This window comes from Nematolebias whitei, chromosome 21 (genome assembly GCF_014905685.2).
Source record: "Nematolebias whitei isolate Nwh7 chromosome 21, NemWhi1, whole genome shotgun sequence".
NCBI classification, from domain to species: domain Eukaryota; kingdom Metazoa; phylum Chordata; class Actinopteri; order Cyprinodontiformes; family Rivulidae; genus Nematolebias; species Nematolebias whitei.
This window is the reverse complement of record NC_056518.1, coordinates 33513619-33534728: the sequence shown is the minus strand read 5'-3', so window position 1 is coordinate 33534728 and position 21110 is coordinate 33513619. Positions and strand designations below refer to the sequence as shown.

Genomic DNA, 21110 nt, shown 5'->3' with positions numbered 1-21110 from the left:
ATATATATATATATATATATATATATATATATAATACATAATGTCCCAACTTTTTTTAAATTAGAAAACTGAATTTATCTAAGGTGTGTTTAAAACTCGTGCTCCAACCAACCACAGAAGCTGGTTCTAGATTTCCTCTCCAGTTCACGTTTAGGACCCTGAACTCTGAACGAGTCTTACGAGAGTCTGTCTGTTGCAGATGTGTCGGATTCCTAACAAGCACATTTTGGCATTCCGGGGCGGTCAGATGGGTTGTTTCACGCTGCTGTTTTCTCATACTGGAACCTTACTGGCAGCTGCTTGTGCTGACAGAGATGCTTTTCCTGTTGTAGGTAAAACAAACTCCTGGTGCTGATTTACTTTTGTCAAGCCAGTTAACCTGCTGTTTACTCATCTTCTCCCTTCATCAGAAAGAGAGAAGGAACACAGTGCTTCAACATGTTTTCTTATTTCTCCAGTGTACGAGATCCCCTCTGGGAAGGTGCTAGCTGCCTTCAGCGGCCATCTGAAAATTGTGTACGATCTCTGCTGGTCCAGAGATGATAGGAGCTTGTTGTCTGGCTCCTCAGATGGAACTGTGAGGTAAGACTCCAGGTTGTCTTAAGATCTCCTGAAGGCAGCGGTAATGTTTTTACCTCTCTCTGTGTGTGTGTGTGTGTGTGTTTGTCTTACCAAATATCCCAATATGATCAAAGGATGAATTTTAATAATTAATGAATTAATTAAACTCATAAAACTCTAACATAAATGGTGGAGTGCAACTTTCAGTCTTGGTCTTTCATTTCATTTTAAAACTCAACAATTGTTTTTTTATATGAAAGATGGCTGCAGCAATGACTAAAGGCAAACACGGTGGTTGTGTCTTGTCTTGTTGCCCCACCAGGGGGAGTAAGAGCCTTTTTTTCTTGTGACAACATGATTTTTGGCTGGTCTCCTTTATTCTTAGATCATTCTGCATAAAACAAGATGTTTTTTTTTTAATCAACCTCTCCTTCTCACTGTCCTCCCTCAGAGAGTGGAACACAGAGAGGCTTGTGGAGACAGCCCAGAAGGTTCTCCCTCATCCTTCCTTTGTGTACTCCGCTCGGTACCACCCCAGTGCCCAGAACCTGGTGGTGACTGGGAGCTACGACTGTCTGATACGAGTGTGGAGGCTCGATGTGGATGATGTGAATGGCCATCTGCTGCAGGAGTTTGAGGGACACGGCAGCTTCATCAACACAGTCTGTTTTGACTTTGAAGGTAATTTGATGGACAGACTCTTCACAGTGTGTCTCAGATAAGTTTTGAGGAATTCTTCTGTTCATAATTGGTGCGTTTGTTGTGTTTCTATTAACAGGATGTAGAATGTTCTCTGCAGACAACACAGGCGTCATCGTTGTGTGGAAAACGTCAGTCAATGACAGCAGGCATCAACAGAACCCGTGTCATCACTGGTGTATAGAGAAGGTACCAGAGCTGATATGATAACTCCAGGCAACAACTGTGGGATCTCTGCTCCTTGAGGATGTTCTGTCAATGTTTTAGTTTGGATCAAGAAAAAAAATCACCTCTGGCTTTGAAATGAGCTTGAATTTTCTGAGGCATGGACCTGACTAATGATGACGAGTATTTTCCATCAGTCTGTCTCCAGTCATCTCTCACTGCTGTGACCAGATCAGCTTTGAAAGGTTGGAGTTTTGTCAGTGACCTTTTTCTTCAATTTTCAGCCTGACTGAGATTCAGACCGCAGGCCATGTCTGTGTGTCTATCTGTCCGTCCGTCCATCCATCCATCCATCTGTTCATCCATCCATCCATCCATCTGTCCATCAAAGTCGGGTCTCAGGGGCAGCATCTTGAGCAGGGAGGTCCAGATATCTTCTTCCACAGCCACATCTTCCAGATCTTCTGGGAGGACTCCAAGGTGTTCCCAGACCAACTGAGAGACGTAGTCTCTCCAGTGTGTTCTGGGTCTTCCCCATGGTCTCCTCCCAGGCGGACATGCCCAAAGCACCTCCATAGGGAGGCGCCCAGGAAGCATCCTTACCAGATGAACCACCTCAACTGGCTCCTCTCGATGTGGAGGAGCAGCGGTTCTACTCTGAGTCTCTCCTGATAATTGAACTTCTCACCCTATCTCCAAGGGAGAGTCCTGCAGAGGAAACTCATTTCAACCTCATGTATCCACAATCTCATTCTTTCAGTCACTACCCAGAGTTCAGGACCATAGATGAGGGTAGGAACGTAGACCGACCAGTAAACAGAGAGCTTTGTCTTACAGCTCAGCTCCCTCTTCATCACAACGGACCGGTACAGTGTCCGCAGTACTGACCATGTCATGTTCATAAAATGTATTTCTTCAAGAAAAGTTTTTAAGTGTCCAAAATTACAATAGAAGATGTGGTGACTCCCTGTGCCTTGAGGTGGTCCTTTCATCCAGTCACCCAGTCCATGATGGTTTCTCTTTACCCACGTCACCTTGTTCTTTACTCTTTGGGTGGTAACAATGACTTTTGCTTGGCTTTTCTGTAAATCCCATTTCTTTTTAGTGATTTTTTACATTGACTCCCATTTCAGCCCACTTTTTTCCATTTTTGTTCATTTTCTGTTTTACAGATGGATTACTTTAAGTTTTCTATCTTGACACTTGCTTCACTTGTACAACCATCCCATTTTGTTTGAACTCAGTCCAGATTTTAGACAAGCTGACTGGAACAATCAACACATCGCAATGATTTGCATTTAAGAAAATTCATCCTGTATTTGCTCTTTGCAGAAAATCAGTGAGAGTGACCTGAGCGGTACATCCATCAACATGCTGCAGCTTCATCCCAACGGCCGGTGTCTGCTCATACAGGCCAAAGACAGCGTCCTGAGGATGATGGATTTGAGGATGTAAGTTTTAAAAGTTAAGAAAATTCAAAGTATAGCTTTTTTTGTGTTTTTTAAAATAATCCACATCCACCCGCTCTGTTTTATGCCAGAGTTCAACACTGAGATTATCTGTCTGACATGAAGAGATGAAGTTCTAGAAGTTTTGGTCAAACCTTGACTTTAGGTGCAATCCATACAAGATCTCTGAAGATGTTAGCTCTCAGAGTGTGTGCTGAGGATGACTCTCTGCTACCACTACATCCAGTTTTAGTTCGTGATTGTTAAAATTGAGATCGTAGGAGCCATTTGTGGTGTGGCCTGTTTGGTTAGCCATGGCTGCCATTTTGATTCTGGGTGACTCCAAAAGTTAATCAGTTGTAGGTAGACCTACTTCCAGTGATTACTGTCTGAGAGTCTCACTACAGTCTGATCAGAATTTTATGAAATATTTTGTTGACGGACTGACAGATGGAGTTTAAAACTTAATAGATAGAAATAATAAGTTTTAGTTGGTGCTTGGGGTAAAAGTTGGGGATGAGTCTCAGCTACCTCTTTAGATTTTTACAGGATTTCTGTAAAATTATCAAAGTTACCCTCATTTTTGTGTTTTCTCACGTCTTTTGTCAGCCAACTTGACTGGTCCACTCCAAATGTTAATCAGTTGTAGATGTACATCCAATAATTGTTTTCTGAAAGTATTATCAAAATCCATCTTTTGGTTCGTCAGAACTATTGCTAATATGACAAACGAAGATGGACACAAACAATTCAGCCTAAGGACAAATATAAAAAGAAAATAAGGACATGAGTTCTGGTAAGGTTTAACAAATGTTAAGTCTTCTTTACTAATTATGGTACATAAACACGTGCTCTCGTCAGGCTGGCTGTGAAGAAGTACGCCGGAGCTACAAACTACAGGGAGAGGATTTCGAGCACGTTCACTCCATGTGGGAGTTTCATCTTCTCTGGCAGCGAGGACGGGATGGCGTACGTCTGGAACACCGACACAGGTGGTGCTCTTCGTTTTGTTTGTATTAAATATCAACCTCAGCAGTTTGTCACCAGTGTTGAAGGTATTCTGGATTGTGTCTTACTGATTATTGCCTGCCACAAACAGAGTAAGGGCCATTATTAATTACGGTAACTATTTTTTGTAGCGTTAGTAAAATGTACATGGATGTACATCCATACCAGATTAACGTTTTGAAGTTAACCCAATTCAAGATGGCCGCCACAGCTAATCAAATTTAGTTGACATGAAAATGTCTAAACTCTGTCAACGTTACAGACACTGAGCTAAAACTTGATGTAGTTGTTCTCAACTCATCGTCAACACAAACTTTGAAACTGACAATTTATAATTTTGCATGGCAGCGCTCCTATTTTCAACATTTGACCAAAATGATTATCGTTTAACTTTCACATTTATCATAACATTTCTGTAATTTCTGGACTATTGAGTGCACCCAAATATAAGCCACGCCCACTAAATAAAAAAAATTAATTACAAAAATTTAACATTTATACGCTGCGCGTGTCAATAAGCCGCTGGCGTTCACGCTGTAACATGAGATATTTACAGAGAGATGTAAAAACTTTTAATCAAATACATACTGCTATTTTGCCTTTATTTATACAGGTCGTCTCATTGAGTCACGAGGACCCACCCCCAAGAGAGGCGTGCATTATTTATTAACCTTTATTTAACCAGGCACATCCCTCTGAGATCACAGATCTTTTTTACAAGGGAGGCCTGAAGGCAGCCTAACATGCATGTTTTGGTCTGTGGGAGGGAACCGGAGTACCTGGAGAAAACCCACGCAGCACGGAGAGAACATGCAAACTCTACACAGAAAGACCCCAAGTCCAACTGGGGATTGAACCCAGGACCTTCTTGCTGTGAGGCAACAGTGCTAACCACTGATCCATCGTGCTGCCATTAATTGGGCAGCTATGTGAGCGCCCGGGTGTGACGAGGCTAAATGTTTTGGTGGCATGAAGCTTGTTAGCTTGTCAAAAAATAAAAATCCATAAATTTGCCACAGCTGCGAGATTCAAAGTGTTTGGAAAAAGTAGCGGCTTATAGTCCAGAAATTGTGGTAAATGATAAATGTCTGGTTTGGAAGGTGGTGGGCGATATGCATTCACTGAAGGACTGCTACATTTGAATTTGACTGTTTTCTCAGGTGACCAGATCGCGGTGTACTCTGAGCTCTGTTACCGCACCGCTCTCCATGGCGTCTCTTTCCACCCTTTTGAGAACATGGTAGCTTTCTGTGCATGTGGTCAGAACCAGCCTGTGCACGTGTACCTGTATGATCGCAAAGGTTCGTGTTTTGGAAAAAAATACTGAGTAGGATTGTAGTTTTCTGTTGTTCCTCACCCGTTTACTCTGGACAGTGTCCCAGCTGGAGACGCAGAGCGGGAAGGCAGCGAGCAGATCAGCGTCTGCAGACAGAACGCTCAGAAACACACCGGACTCACTGCAGGACACGTCTGCTCCGTCTGCCGTGGATCAGTTTGCCCACGCAGCACGACTCGAAATGAAGCGGCAGTTTGTAAAGGAACACTTGGACTCGGTTCTTGTAAATGCTCATCTTCTTTAACTCACTACATGTTTAACGCTTGATGTTTAAATTAGTCAAAGCCAACGCTCATATTTTCACACCATTTGTAGGAGCCACATCAAAGGTCCTCAGCCTCTGGATTTACATCTGACCATGGTATGAAAACATCTGCAGAACCATCGTGATTTACAGAGTTGCATTTGATTTTTCCTGAGTAATATTTTTGTTTTTGTACATGTTTTATTATTTTATGTTTGCAGATAAAACGGGCATCAGTCACTCAGGGAGGAGCTTCACATCAGACACTGGCACAGTGAGTTACGTCCGTCCACCATAACGTCCACTGAAAGACATAAAATCTGCTTTTTATATGGTTCAACTATCAATAATGACTCAACTCTCAGTAATCTGTCGTTAATCCTGAGGCTGAAACACCACTCAGGTTTTAAGCATAAAGTTAATACAGAGTTAATAAGCATGGGATCAACACGTTTTTTTATTTTTGTATTTAAATGAAAATGTGTATTTATTATGACACACACAGGACATCTTGACCCCGATTCTGAAAAAGTTGGAATGTTCAGGAAAACTAAGAAATAGCTAAAAAAAATGCAATGATTTATAAATCTCACAAACCCAAATTTTTTTAACGAACATAGTAAACATATGACATGTTGAATGTTTTTGGAGTAACGTTGAATTTTATGACAGAAACATTTAAAAAAGACAAAACAAGGGCGACAGAAGGCTGTAAAAGTACGTGGTGGGGATAAGAAACAGCTAGAGGAGCATTTTGCAACAAATTGGGGCTATTTGGCAGCAGGTTCGTAAGAGGACTGGGTATAAAGATGGGCAGAGGTTCACAAGACTGTGCAAAATGCTCTTTCATGCAAAGAAGCTGAGCACCGTACAGAAAAAACTGCTGTCTTCTCTGGACCAACGCTCATTTAAAATGGACTGAGGCAAAGTGGGAAACTGTTTCATGGTCAGACGAACCAATGAACGTCACATCGTGACCTGAACAGAGAGACCATCCATTGTTATACACTGGCTGGTTCCTGCCTCTCTGATGGTATAGGGCTTCATATGGGCTCGTCATGGGTAGCTTACACATCTGGAAAGGCTCCATCAGTGCAAAATGGTATATACAGAAAACAACATGTGTTGTTATTCAGACATCTTTTTCAGGGATGGCCTTGTATATTTCAGTGAGACAACACCAAACCTCATACTGCATCCCATCACAAGAGCATGGCTCGATACTGGAAGAGTTCAGGTGCTGAAATGAAGACCTGGACTGTAGAACAGCAGCTGGGGAGGTCCAGACATCTCTCTCCACAGCCTCTTCCAGCTCTTCTGGGAGGACTCCAAGGTGTTCCCAGGACAGCCAAGACTTAGTCTCTCCAGCGAGTCCTGGGTCTTCCTCGGGGTCTCTTTCAAGTCAGACATGGCTGAAGCACCACCCTAGGGAGGTGCCCAGGAAGCATCCTTACCAGAGTTAATGACCAGAGGTGAGGGGAGGAACGTAGACCAACCGGTAAACAGAGTTTACCTCAGTTACGTTATTTTCTAAAATAAGAATTGATGAGATTTTTTACAAATCGTTGCATTCTGTTTTGTTACAATTCACACAACGTTCCAACGTTTCTGGAGTTGAGGTTGTATTGATGGTAAAATGTTCAATTTGTATTACAAAATCCATTTCTTGGCTTTGTAAGTACAAGCCAGCTGTTTTCCCCCTCAGATGGGATTAAACGTGTCGCTGCCGCCTCCATCTCTCCTGTCGCCGCACTCCAAGCTGCAGCTCTCTGCTTCTTTTGCAGAACAGCTTATCCCCCAAGCTGCTCTGAACACACAAACCCGTGAGTGTCTGGTTTAATTAGTCACCAAGTTACGTGCGTTTAATCAGTGCATGGCTTTTCTGGAGTTGCTAAACAAATGAGGTCAAATGTTTCTGGAGATTATCTCAGTCTGAAGTCCTGCTGGACGTTCAGTTGCAGTCAGAAGTTTCCTTCCACTCATTCTCATCAATGTCCAGTTAGGTTTTTTTCTTTTTCCACAGTGGAGTGAAATCTATAACATATAATTTCAACGTTTTTTCAAACAATTGTTTTATGCTGAAGTTTAAATTTATTATGAGGTTTCTTTAATCAACCCGGCTCAACTATATCCGTGCCCCCCACCAATTGGTTAAATGTCCCTCAGCAAGTTGCACTGGGACCAGAAGCTTTTTGTCGTTGGAAACTAAAAGCACGAATCGATGAACTGCAGCAAGTGATCTGATCTTTGTTGATGTTTTGTCATGAACTTCCAGGGGACGTTAGTCCAGTTGGTCAGCATCTAAAAGGAGCTTCATCTTTTAGGCGCCAGGTGGTGAGGCTTTGCTTCTTGTTTCTTCTTCTTTGCAAACCGAATGAGGATATTCTCTCTGTTAAGGCAGCTAGACGCCATCCAGACCATTTGAGATTAAAATCATGTTTTTCTGCAGCAGACCCTTCCTGATCACGCCTCCTCAGGATTTTATGTGGAAACAGATTCCAGCCCCGTTCAACAAGTGGTGAGTACGCACCGTGACGTCACCGCAAACCCACTTTCTAACAAGTTGGGACGTTGTGTAAATGTATTTGATTTGTCTGACCACCGGACAGTTTTCCACTTCACCTCAGTCCGTTTTTAATGAGCTTCCAGAGAAGACGGCAGCAGTTCTGGATGGTGTTCCCACTATCTTCATCTTTGTCTGATAGAGCTTTAATCAGTATTTGTTGTATAGCACATCAAACGTCTGTTTACAGACAATGATTTGTGGAAGTGTTCCTGAGCCCAAGCAGACCTGGTTTTATTACAGTGGCCCCCAAGGGCCCGGAGATCACGAGCATCCAGCACAGACTTGTTCTTTGAACGCGGAGATTCTCAGGATCTTCAAATGTTTTCATGATATTATGAACTTTAAGGGATGGGATATTCAAGGTCTTCACAATGTTCCACTATTTTAAAAGTTTTTCAGATTGGCAAACCTCTGCCCATCTTTACTTCTGAGATTCAGCCTCTGTAAAATGCTTTTTATATCCAGTCCTCTAACTGACCTGTTGTTAATTAACCCATCCATCCATCCATCCACCCATCCATCCATCATCTTTACCAAATTAACCTAATTTGTTGCAAAATGTTCCTCCAGTTGTTTCTTATTCTCAGCTCTTACTTTTACAGCTTTTCGTTGTCCCCGTCTCAACTTTTAGGAGATATGTTGATAACATAAAATTCTAAATTACCTTTTTTTTCCCCCTTTCATAAAAAATAGCACAATTTCTTAGTTTTAACATTTAATGTTAACTATGTTTCATTGTGAATAAAATATGGGTTTATGAACTTTGCAAATCATTGTGTTCTGTTTTTAATTGCGTACATTTTACACAACCACCCAACTTGTTCAGATTTGGGCTCGCACCAGTTACTACATGCATTACATACATGACCTCTTTGTGTTTTTCTCCCAGGTGGTTTCCCTGTACGAGTACAAAGCTAATCGCTCTGATGAACTGACCATCCGGCGCGGTGATGTCATCCAAGTTCTGTTCAAAGACAAAGAGAACGACGCTTGGTGGTTTGGGCGCCTGGCCAGCGGGCTGCAGGGATATTTTCCTGCTTCTTACGTCGTAGATCAGAGTAAGTGCATCATGTTTTTATCACCCTCTGCTAAAAGGTGTTAACATTCCTGATAATCCACCTGCTGAGATTATAAAACATTCAGAAAGTAATCATGACCTTCTGGTGTCAACCCAATTCAGGATGGCCCTTATAAACAGGGCTTTAAACTTACTCAGATTTACACATATAGAGATAAAGTTAGTTGTTGTTGTAGCTGAGACTGATGCCCAACACATTCTGAGCTCTAAAGAATTGGACAAATTGTTTAAATATTGTCATTAAAGAGTTAGTCAACCTTTTCTGTCCATTTACAAGATATGTGATCTGCATTCCTTGAAGCCTTTAGTTATAATTTGCAGCGTCATTGTGAGTTCTTGTTTTAGGTGAATTCAGAGACGAGGCTGCAGAGACGCACACAGCTTTGTCTGAGAGGACGACGGAGAGATCGACGCCAACAAAGGTGAGAAAACCACGAGTTCAGAGCAGTTTCTGCTAATGGTTATGGGTGAAGAGTGCAGGAGGTGGAGGATGGGATTAATCCACTCCAGATTTTTATTCTCCTGGGTGGGGGCTGCCTTGTCTTCTTAGATGCTCTGCACTGCAGGTCTAAAGTGGGCGGGGCTTGTTAAAATGCACGACAGGGTTCCATTTTTCTGCTGTTTCAGTATCTTTTGCTGTCCCACTGCTTTTATTTTGAAGGTGTCTGCTGTGGTTAGTTCTTCCGGGGAGCTTAAGTTTCTCTCTGAGCCCACTTTTTCAGACACCGAACCCGAGCTGACCGGCACCAAGTAAGAGTCTCACTTCGTCTAAATCCCTCTGTCTGTCTGAGGCGAGATTACCGAACGATATGCGGCCGCTGTACTTTCTTTCCAAAACTTTGTTGGTTAACCGATTGTGGCTGACATACAGGAATGCATTTAGACAGAGTTTGAATGCTGATTTTAAAATCTGTTTTTCTTACAGAACTAGAAGGAAGAAGAAAGTGAAGAAGTCTGGAGAGCCAGCAGCCTCAGAAACTTCAGGAGGGCTCAGAGGCAGATCAGCAGACAGACCTCTCCCCAAGAGACCAACCGGCCAGACCAACAGTGCCTTTGAGCCCGAAACATGAACCCCTGGACAAATCAAACAGCTGGACTTTATCAGTGTATTTAGATCATTTCATCAAGTAGAATTAAACATTAAACTACTTTTGTATCATTTTAAATGTCTATTATTGATAGCATTAAAAGTCAAAACCAGTTATTTAAAATATTTTATAGTTTAACTATTGTATAAAACAGAAATTGTAGTTTTGATATCATTTGTTTTAGCCGATGCCAAAAGGTTTGATTTATACGTGGCACTGAAATGTAATTCTGTTCAGTTTTTATCCTGCATTGTCACGCAGCTCTGAAATAAAACGTGCACATTATTCACCAAAACATGCATCTTGATCAACAGTGCTATTAGAAGTGGAACATCAGATCATTTATACAATTCGAAAAAGGTGTGAGCAACATTTATAATTCATTGTAATTTTTGTGCATGCAGCCAAATACACAGTTTGTTTGCCTCATGTCCAGATTTTAAAGCAACATTCTGGGCCTTCAGTAGATGTACTTCCTGCTCTGTAAGAGTTGACAGATTTTTCCAGTTTGATGATGTCACTAACTTTTGGGCTGTACATTTTTTTATATTTTGAAAACTATTCTTATTCCCCTTTTTTGGTGCATATATAAATGATGGAACAAAACCTCGGCACCTCTTGTGTTTTTCTCACTGCTATAGGACTCACGTTTTTTCTCAAATTTTCATTGAATTTTTTTATTTAACCTTTATTTATCCAGGTAGTCTCATTGAGTCACAACTCATTTTTAAGAGACCTGTTGGGGAGCAGAAGGTGGGGGTTAAGGGCCTTGCTCAAGAGTCCAGAGTCGAGTAAATGAGGGTGGAGGCAGGTGTGGGTGTTTCACCTTTGATGTTGCCAGTCTGGGGAGTCGAACCGGTGACCTTCCGATCACAGGCCCACCTGCTCTAACCTCTGCGCCACCACTCGCCCACATACTAATACAAAGCGCTTCCATAGACTTTAATGTTTTAGCTGTAAATGTTTTTATAAATCAGGAAGTGAAGAATCTTAACTTCACGTGTTTGGTCTGTCCTACACACAGCAGCGGTTTGAGGCTTACTTTTCAGTCTGCCTCATTAGCTTGTCAGTGAGTGACAGACGTGGTTACCATGGTGACACGAGCCACTGGCAGCAGCTTTGTTTTTTTATATCCTGAATCTTAGATGTTTTTTTTTTTAAAGTTATTTTAGGGGGCAGTTGTTTTGGCACTCAACATTTTTTTCAGGATTTTTTTATTGTTTTACTTAATTTAAGTTTTTTAATTAAACTTGTGGGTGTGACTGACGTCAGGTCAGTTTATTTGTCGATGCGTTTATGGAGACCGAAAGTCAAGCAAATCCAGTGTAAGTACGACGGTTTCATTCCTTTGTACTTCCAGGACGCGCAGACAGACCCTGAGGTTTCCTTAAATGTAAAATCTTAGAAAACAGAATATTTACACGGAAGGGTCTCGGAACAAAGGTCCACTTTGGGTTCGACGTGGACTCTAATGTTCAGTGAATACGAATGACTTCATTGCACCAACTTCACACACACGCACGCACTGTTTTTATTCTGCTAAACATCCGTTCAGGAGCGGAGTGCTTTCATCGGTGTGTTGACCGTCCTCCTGCACGCTAAAATGTAAAACAAAGGTGAAAATTATTTACAGCTTGCTCTTTGCACAAATAATGATTCAGTTACATTTTTATTACGTCCTTTGAGTAAAACATTTCTGTGTAAAGGATGTCCGATAATTACCTGTGTGGCTTTCGGCGACAGAGACAGTGAATCATGAGAAGAAGGGCCTGGAAACAGAACAGGCACCAGTTTACAACACGGCAGAAATCATCATCAGTGTTTATGTTTATACAACAATAAGAAAAGTTATCTGAGTAGAACAAACCACGTTTAGTTCGTTTTACTTGAAGCCAAACATGAAAACATACACGAGACACATTAACTTGCAAACTCCGAGTTAACTGACTCCAAGAAGAAAACCGAGTTAGAGATTGGTTAATGAACTCCGAGTATCTCAACCACCTCTTTAAGTGGGTAGGATGAAATTAGAATTGGACTGGGTAAGAAGTTTTTCTTGTCCGAGTAAAAACTAGAAAGCAGAGTTTCCTCAAATGATTAGGACAGCTGATTTACCACACACACACACACACACACACACACACGGCAATGTCAACCTTGGAATTTGACGTGGCAACCCGACTTTCGATAGCGACCTTTCTTACGTGCAGCTGTAGCTACAAACTAAGAAGGAAGTTGATTTCTCACTTATTTTTCAAGTTATCCAGCTCAGACGACGCAGACATTTACGGTGGCAGCCATCTTAGAATTTGATGTGGCAGGGAACCTTTTTTATGCCTAGAGGTAGCCAGACACCAAAATGGTCAAAGATTAATCTAAGGTGGCATCAATGGTGACAATCTAAAAAAAACGAGATAATAAAAGAAAAATATCCCTGTGCTGTTCTCCACATTGTAACTCCTACACATTTGAACATCTTGCACCAAAAACTTTTGCATTTCCTGTTCAATTCCAGTGCAGAAAATCCCCCATCTTGAAAACTACAAACATTCACTGTTCAGGTCCTTGAGTGATGGGAACACTGGTGTAGTGCTTGTATAGTTTCACTGGGAAGCCGAGCTCAGAGCACGGAGAGAAATCCAGATTTAAGAGCAGCCTCTGCAAAGGATCCCCCTTCTTAAGGATTTTTCTTCTTACTAGAGTCAAAATAGTTTTGTTTTATTTTAGTTAACTAATTCCACCATTTCTCTTTTCAAATGCAAGTTATGTTTGTGATTTTGTTTGAGTCATTATGAGGTCAATGCTGAAACAATTTTACATATATAAACTAAAAATTGGAACTAATTTTAAAGCTGCTCCGGATGGTGAGGGACTGTGTTTTCCTTACGTCAGTTTCTGGAATGAAAACTGAGTTTCTCTTTAGAGTTAACTGACTCAAGAGTTTTTACTGAACTCACTTTCTGGAATGTCTAAACCACGATTCTTTATGTGACGTCAAGCAAACGAAAACTGTTATACTTACAGCCAGAAACGTCATGCCTCCTTGAACTGCAGCTGCCCACTCAAAGTTCAGGTTCTGTGTGATAACACCTCCCACTATAGGGCCGTAAAACATCCTTAAAAATAAAGTTATCATTAAAAACCCAAATCTAAACGAGAAAGGTCAAAGGTCAGCAATAACTCCTGAACTCACCCCAACGACCAAAAGGCTCCGAACAAACCAGACACCATCCCGAGAGTGCTTAGTCCCTCCTCAAATCCCTTTTCACTACAAACAAACAAACAAACAAAGCAGGCAGTTTGTTTTTGTTTTTAAGTGTTTCCAAGCGGACCTGATGAATGTGAGCAAACATGCGGACACTCACTATGCACATGTGATGATCTCAGGGAATGTGGGGATGGCAGTCATTCCCAGAGAAAACCCAATTAAACCGAGCATGACGATCAACAACCACAGCTGGCTTCACGGGAAGAAACCACAACACACAGAAACATTAGCGCATGTGCTTCCTGTTTCTTTATTCCTTCTAAAATCATTTCATCACTTTGACTTGTCTGAACAATTAAAGGACAAACCTTCCTGAAAACAATGCACATCACCCACGGCCTCTCACGCTGTATGTTTAGACTGAGATCACCTCTGGGATCTTAGTGGTCTAAGGGTTGGGGGAACTCTCACATACTACCACACTGTTTTAACCCACCTCAATAATTTGAACAAACCACGCCCCCTTCAGGACCCTGGTGCAGGTAAAGTCAAGTGTTCCACAGCCAAGAGGGAACCTGCACTGTTCCTCCTTAATTTGAGGTTTGACCATTGACCAGACTCTCTTCTCCAGCACCCCTGAACAAACTTCACTGGGGAGGCCGAAGAGAGTGATGCAACTTGTAATTGGAGAATTACCCCTTTTTAAAGAGGGGAACCACCATCCCAGTCTACCAGTCCAGTGGAACAGCCCTTGATGTCCATGTGATGGTGCAAAGGCGTGTTAACCAACACAGCCCAGCAACATTAAGAGCCTCGAGGAACTCGGGACACAGTAGAGGGACGTAAAATTACACAGCTTCTTCAGAGGATCTAGAGTTGACCCAGTTCTAGCTTTTGAACCTGCACTAGCATCGTGGATTCCACCTGAGGTGAGCCATCACCTTGAGATGTGAAGAAAAGGAGCTGGACCGAGCAGAACAAAACCGGTAGCTGTGATGAGGCCTCCAGCGACTGTAAATCCATTCCTAGAGACCTGGGGAGCATGGAGACAGAAATTATTTTAAAGATACACCGACTTCCTGTATTTAGCCTTTCTGCAGCCGTAACACTCACAGGATATTTATCTGTGAAGTAACCGATCAGTGGTGATGCCAGACAGTACGGTAAGGACAAACCAAGCATGATGAGCCCCACATAGCCAGAAGAGAGATTAAACTTCAAACACAAGAAAAATAAAAAATACATAAAATACTGTTACAAAATGTACCGAGAACAACAAGAAAATAAATTATGTAATCACACACAAATACAACTTCTGTCAAACACAGCATAAACACGGTGACTTCATTAAGACTTGCTACATTTTACAATTAATTGGTCAAATTTAGCAAGCAGAACACGAGCTAAAGTCAGAAAAACAAAAGCTAAAATTAGCAAAACTACTGCTAAAAACTGCAACAGCAAATCCGGACATAAAAGCAGCCAAATGGGCAAAAGTAAAAAAAAAAAAGGGGTCAAATTAAGGCTAAAAGTTGCAATCAGCTAAATTAAAGCTAAATTTAGCCAGAGTAGGTAAAAGCCAAATAACAGTGGCTAAAAGCTAAAATTAGCAAACCATGACTAAAGCTACAATTATCAAAATCATAAGTTAAAATAACAAAACAGTAGTTAAAAGCTAAAAGCAGCTAAACAGTAGCTAAAATCTCAAATTAGCAAACAAGCAATTCGGCATGGTATAAAATTTGCAACACTACAACTAATCCTAAAAATGAATAAACTTTAGATAAAAGCCAAATGTAGAAAAACGTAGCTGTTGATATTTTTCTTTTGGCTGCTCCCTTCTGCAGGGGTTGCCATAGCCCTTCTACAGCCTGGACTCAAATCTACAACCTTAGAGTTTGAAAACTGCAGCTCTGACCACCGAGCTACCACAGCCTTTAGCAAAGCCACAGCTAAACGTTAACTGTAGCAAGACGGTAGCTAAAAGCTAACAGGAACATAAGACAAAAACAAAACAAGTATGCTGAGATAATTTCCTGTTTCTGGGAGAAAAAATAATAGATTTGAATGTAGTATATAATGTTCTATATAGCTTTTATAAATACAAAAGTATAAAAGTTACAGAAACCAAAATGTATATATTCCATACTGAGCTGATCATTTGATATATGAATGGTTAAAATTGCAAAATGTGAAAGTAGTTTGATTTAAAAAAATGTACAGAAAAATACCATGAACAGGAAAACGTGAGTGCTGACTCAGCAGTCAGCCCAATAATTAGGACCTTACCGTCTTGATTGCAAAGAGCGACAGAGTGGCGTCGATGAAGCCCAGCCCTGAGCTGAGGGTAAATATCACAAAGCAAATCAGGACAACTCTGGTTTGTGTGAGAAGTCGAAGGAAAGAATCCTTTGACGGATCTGCCTCTAGAGCGAAGTGAAACACAAAAACACAACTCAAAGTTTGAATCAGTAAAATACGTTTAGAAAAGTTATTTTAAAAAGAAATGTCAACTTAATACCAATGGACGGCAAAACATAAACGTTGAAGGGAACCATGATCAGAAGGAAACATCCAAGCAGTATGAACGGGACTTCGTATCCAAAAGCGTGGTAGAACCACCCTCCCACCGGTGGTCCCAGTATGAGCCCGAGTCCTGTGAAAATCTCCAAACTTCCCTAAAAATGCACATAAAGCAAAACATATGACACAGTAGGGCTGCACAGCATGTCAACAACGTGTCGTCACGGAGTGCACAACAGTGGTGCTAAAGCTAAATGCTAAGCCAAATGCTAAAGCAACAGGAAACAATGTGACCACGGTGCGGACTAACGAACATTAATAGAATTAATGTTGAAAACGATGTAGTTGTAGATATACGATCAAACTCTGTAGACATTATGTCTGAGCTCATGCCACTGCATGAGGTCCCACTCGGAGTATGTATTCAATTCAATTCAGTTTATTTCTATAGCACCAAGTCTCAGCAGGTCACCTCAGGAAACTGTACAGAAACATTCACAGACATTATAAAAGTGAATTAATAAAAATTATCTATCTCAGGAAGCAGCACATTGTGCTGAATCTTCGCTTTATCGCAGTCTCCCACCCTGAGCGAGCACAAAGGAGACAGTGGAAAGGAACAACTCCCTTTAACAGGAAGAAACCTCCAGCAGAACCAGACTCAGGATGAGCGACTGAGAGAAACCTGCGAGCTGCTGAAACCGAGGGAGCCGAGCTACAGCTGTCGGATCTGGGAGCTGTTGCAGCGGAGACCCGGTCTGCCGCCGTTTGGACCTGCGAGCTGCTGGGGCCGAGTGAACCGAGAGACCGCGTGGGATCTGGGGGTTGTTGCCGCTAGGCCTCGCTAGGCCTCGCTAGGCCTCGCTAGGCCTCGCTAGGCCTCGGCTAACAACATAAGCCTGTGAACCTCGTGGCTAGATCTTGTGCTTCTGAGAGTTGATACCAACGATCCAGAAGTATCGTGAGTAATGCCGAGCAAACAAAGGAAGCAAGAGTCAGAAAATAATTCAGAAGATATGGAGGAAGTTAAAAAATCTTTGAACTTTATGAGCGCTGATGTGACTAGATTATCATCTAAGTGTGAACTCCTGACCGGACTGTTTGAAGAAGTGAAACAATTGAAAGAAGTGATAAGTAATAAAGACAAAAAAAATAGCTGAACTGGAACAAAAAGTAAACGACATGGAACAATACACAAGACTAGACAACTTGGTGATCACTGGACTGGAAGTTAGGAACCGGACATATGCAAGAGTTGTTGCTGGTACTAACACAACAGAAGACGCACCACAGGAAGAGCTACAGACTCTGGAGGAGCAAGTAGTGAATGTTTTACAAAACAAAGACATTGACATCGAACATGAGCACATTTCACTCTACAATAGTTATTGAATCAAGTGTTTACTTATGTAGGTAAACTTAGATGTTTAACAACCTGTTAAAATACACCAGAATGCAGAAAACGGCATCTATTTATTCTAAATTTTTGGGGGGAGGACCCTCAGACTCCCCACATTACACCAGTGATGGTGGTCAAATAGCCCCTAAGCAAACACGTACTGTCATTAAGTTAAAGGACGTTCAGAGGGTTAAATACGACAAACAGAGCAGATTATTTCCAGTAAAACAAAACAAGTCTAACTATAGTGTTTCCATTGTCTCGTGATTCTAATGGCTCCACAACATACCAGGCAGACAAGACAAGTGCTCTCACCAGAACAGTCGCCACGTTGTTGGGGAATATTTTTGCTGTCATGGCAAAAGACGAGGTCATGGCAGCAGCAAAACCCAACGCGTCCAGAGACCTCACGATAAAGCACAGAGTGATGAAGGTGGCTCCTGCTGGAGCCCGATCGAGTAATCTGGAGAAATAAAGGAGCAAATATCAGATGTGGAAATAATACTTTAAATGAGCTCACACATTTTTTATTAAAGAATCAGCTTTTTTAATTGTTGATTTTAATTTAATCAATTTTCACTTTGTTTCTTCTTTACTTTTTTGCAATCTAAATATGTTTGAATACTTTGTGTCCATTCATAAAATACAATGTTCATTATTTTCCAGGAGATGGATGTTATGAATTTAAAATTTTATAAGTTTCACATTTTTCAAAATATGTACATTTCTAGAATTTATTTCATGGAGCTTTTTGCGTTTTTACCTTTTGCAGTTTTTTTTTTAAACTACATTTAACTTTTACCAAGCCATATGCCACATTTAGCATTTAGCTAAACCATTACTTTTAGCTCATGTTTTGCTGTCTTTGTGTTATATACAGTATTATTCTTTTAGCTTTAACAAATCAGTTTTAGCTTTTATCAAACCTCAGTAAAGTCATGCAGCGCTCAGCATTTTGCAAAAAGCTTCAGTTTTTTAATACATGCATTTATGTTGCTTTATTTTCTCATATAAATGCCCAAATGTGTTCAGATTGTATGAAAAATGTAATAATAACCATATGCTTCTGTGGAAGGAGGTTGTAAACAAACGGGAGCTCTTCTTACCCAAACATAATGGTGCAGCCCGATGACACAAAAAGTCCTGCAATTAACATGAACTTTGCACCAATTTGGACAATCTACAGAAGAAATGTCAATCGGTTACGCCTGAGCAGAAAATCTCACATTGGACTCTGATCACTGATGTAATGGTAATGTGTACTTACATATTTCCCCAGTAATAAAGAACCAATTAAATTGCAGACAGCATAGCACCCAAATATCAGGCCAACCACCGTCTGACTGGCTCCCTTCTTTACTGCCTGTGTTGGAATATTCAAACAGCTCAATGGTCAGATTAATAATCTCACAGCAAAATGATGTGCGACCGTGCAACTCTGCGATATCTGCATGAGCTGTTAGTGTTTGGAGTGTGTGTAGGATGCTCTGCTGATGTCACACAACATTTGAGCTTCTCATCAGTAAAACCGACTCAGTCACAGCTGATTTTGTTTTCTAAGACTGCGTCGCTGTGGCAGCCGTCCTGAACGGGACGCACTTTAAAAAAATCCATCAGTTGTAGGCGTTTGTTCCATAATGACTGAGACTTTCGTTAAAAAATGTCCATATTCAGGAGAAATGTTACTATTTGTACAAACAAACACAAACACATGATTTTACATTGGCCAATAAATTAAAGCGCATGCAAAAAGTGGATAAAAAGTTTTGGTGGGATCTCTGACTACTTGCACATATTTCCTTAATATGATATTTCTCTGTTCTACTAAAAGTTATAGAATGTGGCACGTCAAAACTCAGAATAACTGAAATTACATGTTTATTACATTTTTTCTCCTAAGAATGTTGCCATTATTTACTGGTGCGATGACATACATCGGTTGGAGTGGAGACCAATGAGTCAAGGCTCAAAAGTTATAACATGACAATAAAGTTATACTTTATTTTAGCCCTTATGGACAATATATGGGTCGAAATGATTAAACTTGATTAACTCGCAATGTTTAATTTATTAACTAATGCCATTGGGATTAGTTAACAAATTAGCTTTATTATAATTAATTAGATAATTAAGAAGTAGCCTGCGTCTTTGTGTGACATCATGTGAAAATCAAACGTAATTGGCCAATATCAGGAAAGGAACTTCTTCAAAACTCTGATTCATCCTCGGCTGCATGTTCTGGATGACTGAAGGTTCCACGTCCATCTGCTCAAACAGCTTTAGTCCAGCAAACCACGGGAGCGTCCTGCCATCATCAGGAAGGAAAATGGGAACTGTGCATATCACGCTCAAAAGAATTAAAGGACCTGGTGCAGATTCTGTTCGAGGCCGTAACAGATATTTTATCCACAGTAAAACTAATCACGTACTGACATGGACTGGAAGGGTAAGGTGCACTTCACAAAATAGATGGTATCCTGAGGAAAGAACCTTATGTGGAAATATTGAAGCAACATCTCAAGACATCAGACAGGACAGTAATGTAGGACACAAATGGGTCTTCAAAAGGGACACCAACCCTAAGCAAAGACCATCTCCAGGCAGCATGACGGCTTGTAGCCAACTTCCTTAAATGTGGCCGCGAGACGAAAACAGATAAATTGAAGAGCTGCATATTACGAATGGTCACCAAAGAGCACAGAACAAAGAGATTAGAGGGGAACATCAGTGGCAGACATCTTCTGTCACTGCTCGAGTCATAGTGGACTTAAAGGAGACAATCAAGGAGGACACCAAATCTTAATAAAGCAAGACTGGAATTTGCCAAAATGCATATTGACGAGCCCCAAAGCTTCTGGGAGAATATCAGTGAGACGGATAAAACAAAACTGGAGCTCTTTGTCAACTGGTCCCATCAGCTCTGTGGTCACGGAGCAAAAAGTCAACGCATGCGAAGAAAAGAACCTTGTACCTCCAGTGAAACATGGAGGAGGCTCAGTTCACTTCTGAGGCTGCGTCTGCTCATCTGCTGCCCGACAGAGAGGCCATGAGTCCGTCAACAAGATAATGACCCAAACACAGCTAAAAACCCAAGAATGTCTCAGAACCACACTTTGGACCATCACCAAGTGTCCTGGGCACTAATCAAATCTTATTGAACATCTGCGGAAACTACTGGATTGCGCTGATTGACTCAAAACATTCATGGAAACAGAAAATTAAGGGCAACAACCTTTTTGTCAAGATAAGTTTCATTAGGTAATTCATTCTTTTATTTCTGGTGAACCAAAATTCCAAAGAAATATCTGATCTTCACAAGTTGATTTTTAGCTGTTTAAAAAATAAAATAAAATCAGTTTCCGTACCTAACCCTAAGCTAACTGTACGCAGTAAAAAGGTCAAATAATTTTACACCAAAGTTTAGGGACTATTTAAAGGCTGACTTGGCTCACATGCCATTTTGTCACTGAAACCTCAGTAAACTTATAGTTTTTAGACTTTCATGACTATTATAAATGACATAACCGTCACTAGTCTCATTGAGGGTGACAAAACTATACTCAGTACGAATAACACATTATTTTACAGCAAAGTTTGAAATAATTACAAAGTGTACACACAAGTCATTGTCTTACATTAAGACGTAATTTACTGTCAATCCTGAAAACTTTCACTGGGGTCTTTAAGGGTCACCTACACTATAAAATAACAATAAAATAATAATCAGAATTAAAAAAATTAAATCTATACAAAATGCTGGTGAAGATTCTCAGTCATCCAGGACATG

At 40.9% G+C, this 21110-nt stretch overlaps 2 protein-coding genes across 2 annotated transcripts in view; one reads left to right on the top strand and one right to left on the bottom strand.

The window, feature by feature from the left end:
- The window catches only part of ahi1 (Abelson helper integration site 1), an 18263-nt gene extending 7858 nt beyond the window's left edge, over window positions 1-10405 (top strand). Inside the window, exons 10-26 of the mRNA XM_037695235.1 lie at window positions 200-332; window positions 459-582; window positions 1013-1242; window positions 1340-1449; window positions 2758-2876; window positions 3735-3865; window positions 5042-5182; window positions 5256-5440; window positions 5533-5578; window positions 5683-5735; window positions 7167-7284; window positions 7737-7792; window positions 7911-7979; window positions 8917-9085; window positions 9451-9527; window positions 9767-9855; window positions 10031-10405. Of these exons, the coding sequence (XP_037551163.1) occupies window positions 200-332; window positions 459-582; window positions 1013-1242; window positions 1340-1449; window positions 2758-2876; window positions 3735-3865; window positions 5042-5182; window positions 5256-5440; window positions 5533-5578; window positions 5683-5735; window positions 7167-7284; window positions 7737-7792; window positions 7911-7979; window positions 8917-9085; window positions 9451-9527; window positions 9767-9855; window positions 10031-10175 (1995 nt within the window). The 3' untranslated portion in view covers window positions 10176-10405. The remainder of the gene's footprint in view (window positions 1-199; window positions 333-458; window positions 583-1012; window positions 1243-1339; window positions 1450-2757; window positions 2877-3734; window positions 3866-5041; window positions 5183-5255; window positions 5441-5532; window positions 5579-5682; window positions 5736-7166; window positions 7285-7736; window positions 7793-7910; window positions 7980-8916; window positions 9086-9450; window positions 9528-9766; window positions 9856-10030) is intronic.
- A 1149-nt stretch (window positions 10406-11554) lies between these two features.
- Window positions 11555-21110, bottom strand: part of slc18b1 (solute carrier family 18 member B1) — a 10888-nt gene continuing 1332 nt past the window's right edge. Inside the window, exons 3-14 of the mRNA XM_037695226.1 lie at window positions 18591-18686; window positions 18430-18503; window positions 17639-17786; window positions 15923-16079; window positions 15691-15827; window positions 14515-14616; window positions 14343-14434; window positions 13559-13654; window positions 13387-13461; window positions 13216-13309; window positions 11916-11962; window positions 11555-11791 (exon numbers count right to left, since the gene is read on the bottom strand). Coding sequence (XP_037551154.1) covers window positions 11725-11791; window positions 11916-11962; window positions 13216-13309; window positions 13387-13461; window positions 13559-13654; window positions 14343-14434; window positions 14515-14616; window positions 15691-15827; window positions 15923-16079; window positions 17639-17786; window positions 18430-18503; window positions 18591-18686 — 1185 coding nt within the window. The 3' untranslated portion in view covers window positions 11555-11724. The remainder of the gene's footprint in view (window positions 11792-11915; window positions 11963-13215; window positions 13310-13386; window positions 13462-13558; window positions 13655-14342; window positions 14435-14514; window positions 14617-15690; window positions 15828-15922; window positions 16080-17638; window positions 17787-18429; window positions 18504-18590; window positions 18687-21110) is intronic.